We start from the raw sequence: 15,547 nt of genomic DNA, 5'->3' as shown, positions 1-15,547 counted from the left end.
CTTTATGTTAGTGGCTCAGTTACTACATCTAGTGGTGTTGCTATATGGAAACAAGGAGCTCTAAAAACCCATCTAAGAAACAGAGTAAATATCTGTGCATTTAGCTATTCTGAACCCTGCTTTGCCACAGTGACACTGCTATTAGTCCCTAAACTAATTAAAGACAGCCTGGGGTAAGTCAAGACTTCACTGTCTACTCTCTGGTGTAACTCAGAGGGTTTCTTCCCAGAGGAGCGAAGCTCAGTCCAGCAGCTCTTTGTACATCGGGCTTCATGTTACACACAAACCCAGACACTTAGTAGTAGCACTCTGAGGAAAACACACAGGCAGCCCCAAGCCATTCATGCTGTAGGTATAACTGGCCTTTATGAATCCTCTTCTTCATCCTACAACCTAGTGCAGAAATGCTCAGAACTACCAGAAAGAAGCTATCTCACCTTTCCCATCCATTTATGGTCTGTGCAGCTGCAGTCTACTAGCTCTGTCAAGTAAGGCAGCCACTTCACTCTCAACCCTCAAATACTTAGGCTTCTAAAAAGTCAGGAGCTTGATTTAACACAAGTCTGTGCTGCGTATGCAGGATTCTTGTCTTTGCATGCCTGTTCTGTCCTCATGTTATTTTGGGGTCAATCAGGAATAACTCAAGCCAATAGTGTTGTATCAACATGCAAATGGTATAAATCTGATCAGCACTGTATAGCCTCTACCCAGCCTTTGCTCCACTGTTATAACTTGTAGTTACGGTACACTGACATAGAGTGAGGACATCATGCTGTGGGCTGCCATAAGGGACAGGCAGAGGAAATGCTGGTGCCTGTGTAGAAGCAACTGGAGCCAGTGATCCTTTTGAGTGGCTTGCTCATGACCATTAAGTAAAGCAGGTCTTTGTTTTGCCTGTAGTTTGAGTGACCACCCACCCGCACCTTCCTTCCAACAAACAAAAAGAGAAAGTTCTCATGCGATACTGGTACTTGCGTGGCATTAATGGAACGGGTGATTTTTCAAATCTTCCTTTCTCCTATGCAGGCTAATCACATGTAAAGTGAGACAAACATCTCAAGTTCCTTTCAGTTTATACCTCGTATTTATGAGCCCATGCATCCTCCTACATTGAGCAAACACACCATGACTTATCCTAAGCTGCTAGCTAGGGAGATGCCTTTATCCTCGAGCAACTCATTACCTAGTACACACTCTCATGTCTAACATACTTGGTTTAGCACACTGGAATTTCCAAATGAGATCTAATCATTATGAAGAGCATTAGAGTACTGACAGAGAAGCAGGGTAGTCCAGGGATTGAGGAACTAGCTTGGAAGACATGACATCTAAATTCCCTGGCCTGCCACCCTCTTCCAAAAAAGACAACTATCAAGAACCGCTTCCGACATCACAGTATCAGATTAAGCCTGTTCTTGCCCACACCCTATAGGAACGGGGCAGTTGAGAACAGACTGTATGAAATACTTGCAGGAAAGAGGGGTATATCAACTCATTATTGGCAGTTGTTTTTCCCAAAGGCAACTCAAGTTAAAACTCATACATATATGTAGGATACAATCGATCTGTGCACAGGGAGTCAGTCCAACTTTTCTGCAATGCATGTGCACAAGGACACACTGACTGTACTGCACCATCACAGCGCGTCATGCGGCAACAGAGGTAGAGGTGGACAGTCCTTGGACAGCAGTGGATTGAACTGTGTAGACTTGCCCAACTGAGTTTTAGCATGTCTAAATCATAGGTACATAGGAGATGACCAAAATGCATGTCTTAGGCCCTGCATGATCGAACCACATTTGCACTGCTGTACTCCCTATCTGTTTGAGAGTCAAAACTACACAAGGCCCTGTTGTGTTAGACAGTGCGATAGAACGCATCTAATGGAATCAAAGAAAGTGCTCCAAAACATTTTTTTTCCCCACAAGATGCATAATTAAGTTTGTTGCCACAGAGTTAATGGAAATAAAAATATATAAAGTGGCTCAAAAAGGGGCTGGAAAAACTCCCTAAGAAAAATATTCTGGTAGTTAGTGAACACAGTGGTCACAACAGAACCTCCAGCTCAAATGCCATTTCCCAGAAGCTGGGAGCCCAGTTTACACTGTAGTCCTTTCTATTAGTCTTCCTGACCTACCCCCGCTACTAGCCATGCTGGAGATACTGAGCTAATGGATTTTTCAGCTGAAGTAACAAGTCTGTCCCTGCACCCCTAGAGAGAAATAGTCCCTTTTTCCTTACAAATTAAATATATGAAATAGATGGAGGAAGCAAGACAAAAACTTCCTGGGTTTAGTCCATTTTAGAAACAGCAAACAGACGATTTCCAATGGTTGCAGCTTGTTTACACTTGAGATCCTTGATGCTATATGGAGAAAGCACAGATTGTGATCTGGTTAATGCCAGCACAAAGGTATTCCTACTGAAAATGCCATCCTTGAGAGCACTGCTGGTGACTCATACTTACATGCAGCCACGACATGTTCCGATGATAGTTCTCCTCCGCGCCTGTGTTGCTCAGCACCTCGGGCTCAATGCTAGGCTCACTCGCGCTCCAAGGGCTCCCTTCTTCAAAAGAAAAATACCCAAAAGGTGGTTGTTTTTATTGCTCCCTATGTGCTTTAAGACTAAGGACAGCACTTGTAAGCCAGGCCAGCCTTGTGGGAATGGACCAGAGTACACAGAATATGCCACACTGGAAAGACTGCGTTTGGACACCCCTCCCCAATCCTTGTACCATGCTGGCTTGACAATTACAAGAACCATTTAGACTTGGCTCACAGGCCATCTTGTCAGTAGCAAATGCTGCTCCCTCCCTGCTTTTTTCTTTAATGGAAGGGGAGAAGGTAAATGAAAAACATCAGAAAAATTACTTGTACCATTCAGATGCTGCAAATGGTTGGTTTAGTGATCTGCATTGACTGGGCTCTGTGGTTAAAAATGTCAACAAAAATCCAACCAGAAGTGGCATCCAACTGGAAATGCCAATGGGCAACGTCACTGCTAATTGCCCATGGAAACTGCTAATGTCGTGGGGATGAAAGGGGAAAAAAATCCTGATTCTAGCATGCTAGTCCTAAAGAACTCAGGCAAGGGAGATTTCTCCAGGAACTTCACTGATCCCTGTATTTCCTCCAGCTGTTGTATAACCTATAGGCTTCCTATAAAACTAACATTAATGCTGTTAAGAGATGGCTGGGGATGAATTGTGGTTAATCCTTTCTTTCCCTTTTTAAGTGAACTGTGACTTGCCAAAGTCTACAGAACAGGTGATCCCAGTCTCCACGTTAACATATTGAAGCATCTTATGGGCAACATAAAAATGACCATTAAGCCTGGGAGGTTATTTCAGCTCCAAATGTATGCAAACTGTAGGTTTTTGTTAACACCCCTAGCAGAGGGAGCCCCTTTAGTTAAGCTGTGAAGGAGATTTCTCGTGGCAGGATGCGCATTTGGTTTCCATAAGATAAATATATGGTGATTCATCTTTCGAAGACTAAGGAAAGCATCTGCAAGCTGTAAAAATATATGTATATGCCAATATGCAGAAATATAGTATGTAGCATGTACATGTTATGTTCTACATATAGGAATATATATATTACATGTCACACAACATGTCAATGACATCATACCCTACACAGAATATGAAGGGCATGTATTCACATATATATTTATCTCCTATCTGTTACTATGGACAATAAAATACCATATATGCATATAACCTCATGGATTCATTATATCATACGGTTTAGGGGGGTGTGTATGTGCATATACACACGTGCATATGCTCCCCTAAAGACAGCATGCGTTTGGCTGGCAGGCATCAGCATTCCAAGAGTTCATGCTCTAACACGGAGCTCTCAATTGACAACCTGTGCACGGAGCCAACGCTGCACCCGGGATTTGAACCATGTTCCTCCCAGGTACTAGTTCAGGCAGTCCCTACGAAGAAGCCTAGTTTTTTCCTAGCCTGCTGGGATGGGGGTCTCTCATCATTTCTAGCTCTGCTGCAATCACATCGAGAGTTTAGGTCCTGCCTACTGTCCCCTCCCTTTCCACCCACTCGTCTAAGTTACCTATATCAGTGACAGTGTCCCTGCTGTGGGACAGCTGCAGCTCCTCATTCTCAGACTCTGAGTCCTGCCGTGATAACTTGGTGCTCTTTAGGCTGCCGGCCCGGCGAATGCTGGAAAGGGAACCCCCCTTCTTCACCCGGAAACTGCGGGTTCCTTTAATCTGGAGCAAGCGGGAGCCTCCTATCCTGATCTTCCTGCTGGGAACTGTATTAAAAGAATAAAAAAGGACTTTTTTCCCCTTAATTTTTCCCCATTTAAAAAAGAAAGATATCCTGGCCCTCCCCTCCCTCCCGACCCGCTGCTGCCAGCCTGTATTGCAGCGTCTTTTTCTTCTACCAAGGAATGTGGGGCCAAAGCCTCCCTTCCAAAGCCTCCGCCAATGCAGCTCTGTCAATCAGGCAGTAAAGATGCTTTACGGAAATGTGTTCAGCACCTCATTTCCTGGAGACCTGGTACGTCACCTCAGGCCTTGTCTGTATTTGGAACTAGCCCTCGTTCAACCACTAGCAAGTAGAGTCAGCTGTTCTAATAGAAACCCAAAATATGGACAAAGAAAACCTACGATTTACACCAATTTGAATCAATTCCCGACAGGAACCAGGATCTGCCCAAAGGATGTAAATTGCAGTTTTCTTTGCCAGCCCCTGGGGTTTACATTAGTGCAGAATCACCTCTTGCTAGGGATAGATGGCTGAATCCCAAGCATGAACAAGGCACCATGGACAAACCTATTTTCCTGTGGGCCTGGGTTCTGTAAACCTCACTGAGCTCTGCAGTAGGATCAATTATTTATTCATACAGCACGTGTGACTGCAGAAGAGTAGTCTGCTTCATGAGGTTAGCACGCAAGACTTCTTTGAAGTAAGATTTGCATAAATCCGTGTCTCTGCATGTTACTCTTCGTCATTAGAATGCTTTAGAGGAAACGGGAGCACGTAGATCCTCTCCTTCAGACAAATCAGCAGCTTTCAGGCATTAACAACATCCATTGACACTCTGCATTTTTGATGAGCACAGACATGAAATGGTTCAATGTTCAAAGCACCAACCGTTTGCACTTTCATTCTCCTTTTAGTTCAAAGGCAGTACATGGCAGAATGTCAGTCCAAATGTTGCAACACTCAGTCATTTTACTGCAGATCTAATCAGGCAAGGCCATGTGTGATCGATTACCTTTTGGTGTGTTGTTGAGAATGAACAGGATACAGCTTTTTGGATACCATGGGAAAGCAAAATACTTTAATAGAATTGTGGTTTGGCTTCAGGAAAAAATCAAACACACCTTTACTCCTGAGAGTGCCCCTAATTCCTCCAGAACCAAATTCCCACTCCCATTTCCAGTGGCTAATGTCCTGGCCGAAGACAGGTGGATAGCTTTTGAGAGCTACTCCTCAGTCCTCGTGAATGAGCTGGGCAAATCACTGCTGAGTGACCAGAGAATCTCCCTCCAAGTGACCACGCTGAGTTCCTTAGCAATCTCTACTGCTTGAATTCTGTTCAGATTAGCCTCAATACAGTGGCTCAGTTCCCCTGAACACCAAACCACTTAAACACTTGTAACTGCATTGCATGAAGTCTGCAGAACCCCCTTTTAGCACACAAATACTATATATGATCCTCTGAGAGCTTGCCTCTACCTAGCTTTAGTGTCTGTATTTCAGACCTACCTGGAGCAGATTCTATACAGTAAACTCGTAGCTTTTGGATAGCTGTTAAGCCACACCTGGGGTAAGCAATGAGAGCAAAGTTTTTAACACTCCGGAAAAAATGAAAGGAAACAGATTAGTACTTATTAAAGAGGTTGAGGTAAAGAAACCTGTCACTGCAGGCAAGAAAAATTTAGTTACATTCATACAGCATTTTCTTATCTAGAAGAGTGCAGATTATGAAAGATGCCTCAGCATCAGTTATGTTTGGCCCAGGCGGATCCCCAGAAGAATATGCTGTGGCCAGAGACAAGAACATCATTATTGTAATTTTAAATATAACATTATCTTGCATTTATTTACCTTCCAAAATACTGCAAATATATTTTTCCTAGAGTATAGTATATTAGGATTCAGCCTTCCTACCAGAATCACTTTTCCCATCTCTAAAACGCATTAAAGAGGCAATTTTAGTAAAGGAATACTACATGACAGCTTAGGGAAAAGGGAGAGTGGGGAAAAAAAAAATCAAGCTCAAACTGCAGGGAAAATGTAGTTTTACAGAGTCAAGGATGTAGAAAGCTAATACTGTCTTTGCAAAAATAACTCAATTCTGCATGATGCCTGTAGCACAACAACACATGAAGGAAAACCTAAGTCAGCATTGTCTCTAATAAAAATAGGACAATTAGAGACCAGCATTTTCCAGCAGGACTGTATGCTTGTAGGCACTCTCCCACTCAGGTAACATCCCGGTGGATGGGACTGCTGCCCGAGAGGCTGAAAAGTTGTTTCAAGTAATCGACACAACTACCTTCAAAAAAACCCAAGCCCCAAACAAAGTTTTTCCTCATCTAAATAGTTAGAGACATCTTATCCTACTGATCTTAGACTGTCAGACAGACCATAAGGCTGTGCGCTTCTCTGGGCTGCCAATATACCAAGGGTACAAAAAATGGGGTTGAGCATGAGTTTATCCAGCTTTCTCAGGTGGATACCTCGCTGTCTTCATGGGCTGTCTCACCTGACACAATCTTGGAGGCAGTTTTACACCATGTGAGTCTTGGATGCAGTTCTGATATTTTCTCCAGTAATTGTGGCAGGGTCACAGCTGAAGACAATGCAAACTTTATCCAAATCCCCCTGAAGTCAGTAAAAGCTCCTCTGAATCATTAATACACGTTACAGTTCCTAGAGGATAACCAGCCACAGACTCTATCCTTTTCAAATGATCATCAAACATTTATCCTTTTCAAGCAATCATCAAAATTATTCAAACATCCACACCTTTATATGGCTATTATGAGACAGAATTTAAACAGTTCTACAAGACTTTTTAGAGGGAGAATCATTTACAGTTAACTGCCTAGCAGTTTAGCCACTAATTGCAAATACGCACGATGACTGTCTATTGTATTGCAACACTTGTACCATCAGATAGTATGTGAGTTTTGCATGAGATGGCTCAAAAATGGAAACAATCTGCTGTTCTCAGCAAACACAGTGAGCTTGAGGTTTGCTTGTACAGTATACAATATGTTGGTAACAATAATCTGCTAGCCATCAAAAGCCACACATGTGTGTGTTTTTCATGTGGTAGCAAAGAATTCAAGAGATCAAGTGATCAACCACTAATTCTGTGAGATGCCATGACTTCCAAACCAGTACAAATTTTCACAGAAAGATCACAATCTTCCCTCTGTGGTTTCCCCAAAACTAAAAACTGTAATCAGAATAAAAACTAATCAAGAACACTTTTGATCTTTATTTTTAAAGTGAATCAAATAGTGATGCTTCTCTCAGCATCTCACTGAGAGACAGTTTGAATCAAGGCATCCTCCTTTTTAGAAATCTTGCAATGCTCTCAATCGGTTTCAGTCATAGCAGTGTTTCGTAAAATTTAACATCTTTGCTTCTCACATTTATTATATTGAACCCAGAAGGCCAGAAGCATCTCAGAAATGATTCAAAGCCACGTGACTCCATGGCCGCCTGCTTTTTAACACAGTCTATGCAAATGAAAACATAAAATCAAGCGCCACTTCACAAGCCCTGAGAATACAAAAGCCTCATTGTGCTGACAAACCTTTTTTCTCCTCGAAACCAGCCTCAGATTTGAGGGTGTGGCTGCTGCTGTGCAGGGAATCCTTTGAATCTTCATTTTCATCCAGAACGCCAGCAAAGCTGATCTTTCTTTCATACCTGTGCCGATCCATCTCAGGGTCCAGACGCAGCCTGCAGCTCTCCAGGTCCTGTATCAGAATGTAGAGACCACACAGATGTGCAAGCGGTATGAGCCCCCATGCTTTCCACTGCAACCACAGAAGCTTCAGGAAGAACCGCTTTAGATGGGAATTTACTTCTACCACACAGTTCTCCATCTACCCTGACATTTTCTAGTCCAGCTATTCTTTGAGCTTGCAGCACACTGAGCCATGCTATCAGGATGGAAGAATTAACAGGTGTTAACACACGGGCCTGGTGAACAGTGCTGAGTGAATTGGCACCCTGTCTGCAAGTTCACGAGAGGGAAAACACATCAATCACATAAATGGTCCCTAATGGATAGGTGGCAATAAAAGGTGACTGTTGCCCAAGATGTGGGGTGGATGGTTAGGTCTCTGCTCCAAAAGGCTCGTGGTCGTTGGTTAGGGAATGCATTGCTACTGTACTCATCAGAGGCAGAGAAGCTGAGAGAAAGCTAGCTGCAGTGTGACGGCCGTGACAGCATGGCCCACAGAAAGCTTTATGTGTGCAGATCAGGCTGAAGGGACACAGAGGAAAACAGGGAGTATTAAAAGCATTGACTGCACTTAAATTCTAGAAAACAAACACCATTGCACCAGAGAGAAACTACTTTGCACCCTCATTTTCTCCTTTTAACAGAAATGGCACCATTTGTGCAATCTACTGGCTACCAGCTTAGGCCAAAAAAGCAGAAGTCCTAAAATCCCACAAGCTATGGATTATCATCCACTTTCTCTAACCACAGCTAAAAAAAGAGAAAAAATGACTGCGAACTCCCACACTGGCAAACACAGTTAAAATGCCGGGCTCTTTTAGAACACCATTTGTGCTTTTTGACTGGGGATATCATCAGCTTTGATATCTCCCCACCCAAGATGGAACTAGCTAAAATCTAAGATGACACAAAGTTCCTTGCTGTGGATAAATGGTTGATTAATGTGAATGACAATATCACTGAATTTATCCAAAAATTCCAGATAAAATTCTGTAGGCTCAGGAGATCTTATACTGGAATTTGCACACAAAACTCCCATAGAAGTTACTGTGAGTTACTTGGGTAGTGACAAAGCCTGCTACTCTAAGAGTGGGTTTGAAAATAAATACATAAATAAAAAATGGTCTTCTCAAACATATGTTCTAGACTGAGCTGTGCTGAAATGGGTTAACTAGCCTATCTAACACCAGCTGAAGTTCCCAAACCATTTGCAGTCAGCTTTGCATCTCCAGGGAAAATTTTAAGTGATTGTCAGAAAAGCTAACAGTTGATTGCCATAAGGGAAATATTTTATCTTCCTCAATAACAAAACCTGGGATATGAAAAGTTGGGTGCCTAAAATAATGGTCTGTAGTATCTCTAGAATTGAAAACTTCCATGGTTTTGGTTGTTGGGTTTTTTTGGGGTTTTTTTCTCCATACAAAGTTAAAAGCAGCACTCCATGGCCGTTTTCTCTAATAGGCTCTTGCATAATGTGACCTTAATGTTTCTTCTGCCTACGCATCACAGAATAATTCCTCCTCCTTCTATCCCATAAACAAGTCTGGAAAGCTATTAATCAGTTACATCTCTGTCTGGCACAAAAGCACAAATTCTGTTGACCTTCATTACCCAGCATATTCTTAGTTCCAAGCCTAACTACTTAACTGAAATGAATTCTAAACCCTGGTATTATCCTGCTTTTGGACGCAGTCATTTATTACATGGTAAAAATATCAATAAAGTGTTTAGGAAGATTTCAGCTGAATTTATCCCTGTTTTTTAAAATTGGCCTTCTTGCATACCTGGGGGCTGAGTCACTTCATCATAGGTCACCTAAAGCCTTTGAAATAAATTTCATAACTTAATTACAGTAATGCTCAGCCAAATCAGCCTGTCAAGCACAACTGTCATCAGCAAAATATGATCTAAGTGTCATTAACAAAAACTGGAATAGCAGGGCTAAAGCCTTCGTGTTCACTTGGAAATTTAGCTTCTCATTCTTTCTTTATAATTTTTATCCTGATTTCCTAATGAAATCAGGCTTATAAGATGAAACTGCATGTTTGCCACTCAGTTCTTGTCTCATGCCATGCTCACCACCTCTAAAGAGCTGATGGTCACCTTCAACCCAATTTGACAAAAGATAACTGAGTGCCTGTGTATTTTGTGAAACAACAGACTGAAGGCAGCATTAAACCACATTAGTCATAAGAAAATCCACACAAGAGTGAACCACTGGAAATCAGGTTTCATGGGCTCTGCTACTCACAAAATTACTTGTCACCTATCAGTCATTTAGCTTACTATTCATGTCAGGATTTGTCTGTGCCTCTCAGTCTCACAGAGACTTTCTTTCCTCGCTTCTTTTGTCTCTTTTCTTTCCCCCCCCCAAGTCCCTTCAATTCTGTTGTTTAACTCAAACGAAAAATCTGCAAGTTTTAAGCTCCAGCAAATTCTCTGTAAACCATCCTTTTCCTTTCTACGAACTGCCTTGTTCAGTTCTCTGTCAACTGGCCCTCCTAATCAGCTAGGTAGCACATGAGCTGTCTGTCACCTCCTGCAGTCCATCTCCCACCCCTCTCAGGTCCCCCACACTAGTTTCTCAATCCATCTGCTACCCTCTTCTCTATTCTGAAACTTTCTTGAACTTCCAGTGCATGTGCTTCCACAGTCTTACCTTCTTAATCAACCCATTTGAGTGCCCTGCCCATCTTCCATTCACCAGACAAGGGCTCCTTTCTCCCCGTCAGAGATCCACTTGAGTCACTGCCCCACCCCTGCCTCTCCTCAGACAGGCTCAGAGCCCAATGACTTCAGTGGCCATGGCTCCTTCTCCACAGTGTGTTGTCCACTTACCACAAGAGGCTCAGTACGTGGCCTGGGCATGTAGGGAAAGGTCTCTCGGAGAAAAGTGGTTATCTCCAGGAGAAGCTGACAGGCTGCCATTTTCAGTGCAAAAGGACAACAACATTTGGTAGGGTTCACAGTGCCTGGGAAAAAAATATTTCTATGGTGAGCAAGGGGATTACACAGAATCTGGAACCAAGAGGTGACTGACATTTTCACATATGGTGCACAATGCAAGCTGCACTAAAAACAAGGAAAACCCAGACTTCTCTCTATGCTACTATTCCTACACTAAAACAGTCAAACAAATATGAATCCATGTATTTACCAGCATGCAACAGTACTAACACACTGTAGTGTACTATAGCATGTATTATATTTTGTTATAGTGAAGTAACACTGTAGTGTACTATAGTATATATTATAGTGTATTATGGTGAGGTACCTACTAAACTAACATGATCTTACAGCATTTTATATACATCTCTTAAAACTTATACAAGTTAACAGGTAGACACCCTTCTTCCTGTTTACAGTTTTGCATTCAGCCCAATATGCAGTTCTAGAAAAGAGTCACTTTCAAATATAGGAAAATTTCTCAAAACACATGGAATTATGACTAGCCAGCAAAGAGGTACCGTGCCTGTTATTAATTACTACCCTGATAACTGGAAAAGACAGCCTCCTTTGAAGTCAGGCCTCTTTATTTGTGCAGCGAATCCAAGTGCTATTTAGAGATAATCAAGGAAAAAATATTCAAACTGCTTAATCAAATTATCCATTCAAATGCTTAACATAAAACAAAACTGGGAAAGGGAAGCAGGATTATCAAAATACTTGGAGTTTTGTCTCAACTGCATCTAAACAATCAGCTTCAAAAGCCTTATACTTTGTAACCCATCTAATGCCATTCAAAGCTTGAGAAGTATAAAGGTTTCTTCAGTGCTTGATCAATTTGAAAAATAATGTTTAGGATAATGGACAGGGAAAATAAATAATAAAAATAAAATTAGTTGTAAAATCAACTGACCACACCCATTTTTTAATAATGCCTGATATTACCATCTACATACATTTCAGAGATATTTGTGTTGTCACTTGCTTTCCCCCATGTATGATCTAATTACTTTTGGCAAAGAAACAGTCCGAACCAAACAAGTGAGAGGACACTGCATGGATCAGTTAAAACCACATTAACTCTGTGATGCTTGCTAATTCCTCTGTATGCATTACCAGTAATGAATTATGTATGGACTTTGTAGGGACTAAAATAATCTGAACTATCAGATACAGATGAGACGTACAGTGTAACGGAATATCCAACTGCATATTTTATTCTTCTCAGTCTACTCCCAACAGCACACAGGGCAGCTTTTGGAAATTCTCTGCCTTCATCAGGAATGCAAATCAGTTATTTTCAGACCCTAGCTTTCAGGAGAGTACTTAAGCTTTTAAATGGCTTGCTAGACCACAACCTGTTCTCTCTGTTTACTTCTTTTAGGCAACCCTTTAAAAAAGCAGCTCCACACCCCCTTGAGTGCCTAGTATCTGTGGCTGAACAGGGACAAGAAAGTCTATTCTGTCACTCAGTCATGGAAATGCAGTTGTTCATTCATGGTGCAGAAAAGGGGAAATTTCGGGTGCACCCACCTCCTGCTTTGGATATATCTCCTAGAGGGCAAATAAAATACCCAGAACAGCCACCCACATTCACGTAGCTAGCACTAGCACACTACAGTGGCACATATGAAGGTCTAGCTTAGGGCCAATACCTTCTCTTGAGATTGTTTCCCACAAGTGCCATTCCACTGCTCCCAGCTACTCCTCTCTACTCCAAAGTGGGCCTGTATGCAGTAAGAACAAACCCAGAACCACAGAAAAAGAAACCAGAAGATAAAACAGTGCTAGCACACTACATCAATGGTGAACAACAGTACATGTACACAGGAACCTGTACATTACAGCACACACATATATACAAATGACATCTGGAGAGGACATAAAGTTTGATACCACCTTCACCTACATCTACAACAGTATGCGTTTGACTTAATTTGTTTTAATTCACAGTGTTTTTTATAATTTGCATGCCTATCTAGACTTTCAGAATCAGTGATCTGTCACCCCTCCCACCCATACATGCACACAGGCACAACTGTGTGTGTTTTACTCATCTTGTTACACAGATTTTTAATGATACTTTTTATACCACTGTACTGTATTTCTGTCTGAGAATCAGGCAAATATACTGAAGTCAAGATTTAAAAGCCTCTGGTAGAGCTGTGCCAATTCACATCAGGTAAGGAGATGACTCTTCAATGTTAAGAAACAGAAAAGCAGCTAATCTTATACAAATGTTTTGGCAGAAATAACTGGGAAGAATGGGAGTCTGAAGCACTTTTGGCACTTGGGTGACAGAAAGACTCAAGAAATAAATTTTTACCCTGCTTATAATTGCAGTTGCTGGTATACATACATATATTTGCTAGCCCTTGTACTTGTGGGGGACTTCAACCTACCAGATGTCCACTGGAAATACAACACAGCAGAGAGGAAACAGCCTGGGAGGTTCCTGGAGTGTGTGGAAGATACTCCCTGACACAGCTGGGCAGGGAGCCAGCCTGGGGAGATGCCCTGCAGGACCTGCCGTTTGCAGACGGGGAAGGACTGGCGGGTGATGTGGTGGTCGGAGGACATCTTGGGCATAGTGATCATGAGATGAGAAACGTTTCAATTCTTGGAGAAGTTAAGGAGGGTGCTCAGCAGAACCTCTGCCTTGCGCTTCCGGAGTGCTGACTTTGGCCTGTATAAGAGCCTGGTTGGCAGAGCCCCGCGGGAGAGAGCTCTGAAGGGCCAAGTGGTCCAGGAAAGCTGGACATTCTTCAGGAAGGAAATCTTAAAGGCACAGGAGCGAGGTGTCCCTGTGTGCTGAAAGACAAGCCAGCAGGGGAGAAGACTGGTCTGACCAAACAGAGAGCTTTGGCTGGAACTCGGGGAAAGGAGAGTTTACCACCTTTGGAAGAAGGGTCAGGCACCTCGGGAGGACTGTAAGGATGTCACGAGGTTATGCAGGGCAAAGATCAGAAAGGCGAAAGCCCAGCTAGAGCTCAGGCTGGTCACTGCCATAAAAGATAACAAAAAATGTTTTTACAAATCCATTAGAAAAAAATGAGGGCCAAGGATAATCTACATCCTTTATTGGATGTGGGTGTGGGAAACATAGTGACAAAGGCTGAGGTTCTTAATGCTTTCTTTGCCTCAGTGTTTAACAGCAAGACCAGTTACCCTCAGGGTACTCAGCCCCTTGAACTGGAAGATAAGCATGAGGGGCAGAATGAAGCCCCCACAGTCCAGGAGGAAATGGTCAGTTACCTGCTGCTCCACTTGGACACACACAAGTCTATGGGTCGGGATAGGATCCACCTGAGGTTACCGAGAGAGCTGGCAGAGGAGCTCACCAAGCCGCTCTTCATCATTTATAACAGTTCTGGCAAACTGGAGAGGTCCCAGAAGACTAGACATTAGCCAATGTGATGCCCATCTACAAGAAGGGCTAGAAGGAGGATCTGGAGAACTACAGGCCTGACACCCTGACCTTGGTGCTGGTGAAGGTTATGGAGCAGACCATCCTGAGCACCATCATGTAGCACATGCAGGACAACCAGGGAATAAAGCCCAGCCAGCATGGGTTTATGAAAGGCAGGTCCTGCTTGACAAACCTGATCTCCTTCTATGACCAGGTGACCCACCTAGTGGATGCGGGATAGGCTGTGGATTTGGTCTACCTAGAGTTCAGTAAAGCCTTTGATACCATCTCCCATGGCATTCTCCTGGAGAAACAAGTTGCTCATGGCTTGGACAGGTGTACTGTTTTCTGGGTAAAAACCTGGCTGAATGGCTGAGCCCAGAGAGTGGTGGTGAATGGAGTTAAAGCCAGTGGGCAAGCTGGTCACAAGTGGTGCTCCCCAGGGCTCAGTATAGGGCCCAGTTCTGTTTAGTATCTTTATCAGTGATCTGGATGAGGGGATTGAGTGCACCCTCAGTGAGTTTGCAGATGACACCAAGTTGTGGGGGAGCATTGATCTGCTGGAGGGCAGGCAGGCTCTGCAGAGGGATCTGGACCCATGGGCCAAGGCCAGTTGTACAAGGTTCAACCAGGCTCAGTGCTGGGTCCTGCACCTGGGTCACAATAACCTCACGCAGCGCTGCAGGCTTGGGGAAGAGCAGCTGGAAAGCTGCCTGGTGGGAAAGGGCCTGGGGGTGCTGGGTGATGTCTGGCTGAACATTGGCCAGCAGTGTGCCCAGGTGACCAAGAAGGCCAACAGCATCCTGGCTTGTACGAGAAACAGTGTGGCCAGCAGGACCAGGGAAGCGATTGTCCCTCTGTACCTGGTTGGCACTGGTGAGGCCGCACCTCAAATACCATGTTCAGTTTTGGGCTCCTCACTACAAGAGGGACATTGAGGTGCTGAAGTGTGTCCAGAGAAGGGCAACGGAGCTGGGGAAGTGTCTGGAGCACAAGTCAGATGAGGAGTGGCCGAGGGAACTGCAGGTGTTTAGTCTGGAGAAAAAGGATTCAGGGGGGACCTTATCACTCTCTACAACTACCTGAAATGAGGTTGTAGGCAGGTGGGAGTTGGTCTCTTCTCCCACATAACAATTGACAGGACAAGAGGAAAGGGCTTGAAGTTATACCAGGGGAGGTTTAGATTGGATATTAGGAAAAATTTCTTCACTGAAATGGTGGTCAA

The 15,547-nt window shown here is 43.4% G+C and overlaps 1 protein-coding gene across 4 annotated transcripts in view; it reads right to left on the bottom strand.

The window, feature by feature from the left end:
• Positions 1 to 15,547, bottom strand: part of UNC80 (unc-80 homolog, NALCN channel complex subunit) — a 131,196-nt gene that overhangs the window by 59,034 nt on the left and 56,615 nt on the right. For all 4 annotated transcript variants that reach the window (XR_005829411.1, XM_040604477.1, XM_040604479.1 and 1 more), the window contains exons 25-28: positions 10,806 to 10,939; positions 7,812 to 7,977; positions 4,080 to 4,283; positions 2,468 to 2,568 (exon numbers count right to left, since the gene is read on the bottom strand). Coding sequence is in view for 3 of the 4 variants with exons in the window: in XM_040604477.1 (XP_040460411.1) it covers positions 2,468 to 2,568; positions 4,080 to 4,283; positions 7,812 to 7,977; positions 10,806 to 10,939 (605 nt within the window). In the remaining variant the exon portion in view is untranslated. The remainder of the gene's footprint in view (positions 1 to 2,467; positions 2,569 to 4,079; positions 4,284 to 7,811; positions 7,978 to 10,805; positions 10,940 to 15,547) is intronic.

Source organism: Falco naumanni, chromosome 8, assembly GCF_017639655.2.
Source record: "Falco naumanni isolate bFalNau1 chromosome 8, bFalNau1.pat, whole genome shotgun sequence".
Lineage (NCBI taxonomy): Eukaryota > Metazoa > Chordata > Aves > Falconiformes > Falconidae > Falco > Falco naumanni.
This window is presented reverse-complemented; position numbering and strand designations above follow the sequence as displayed.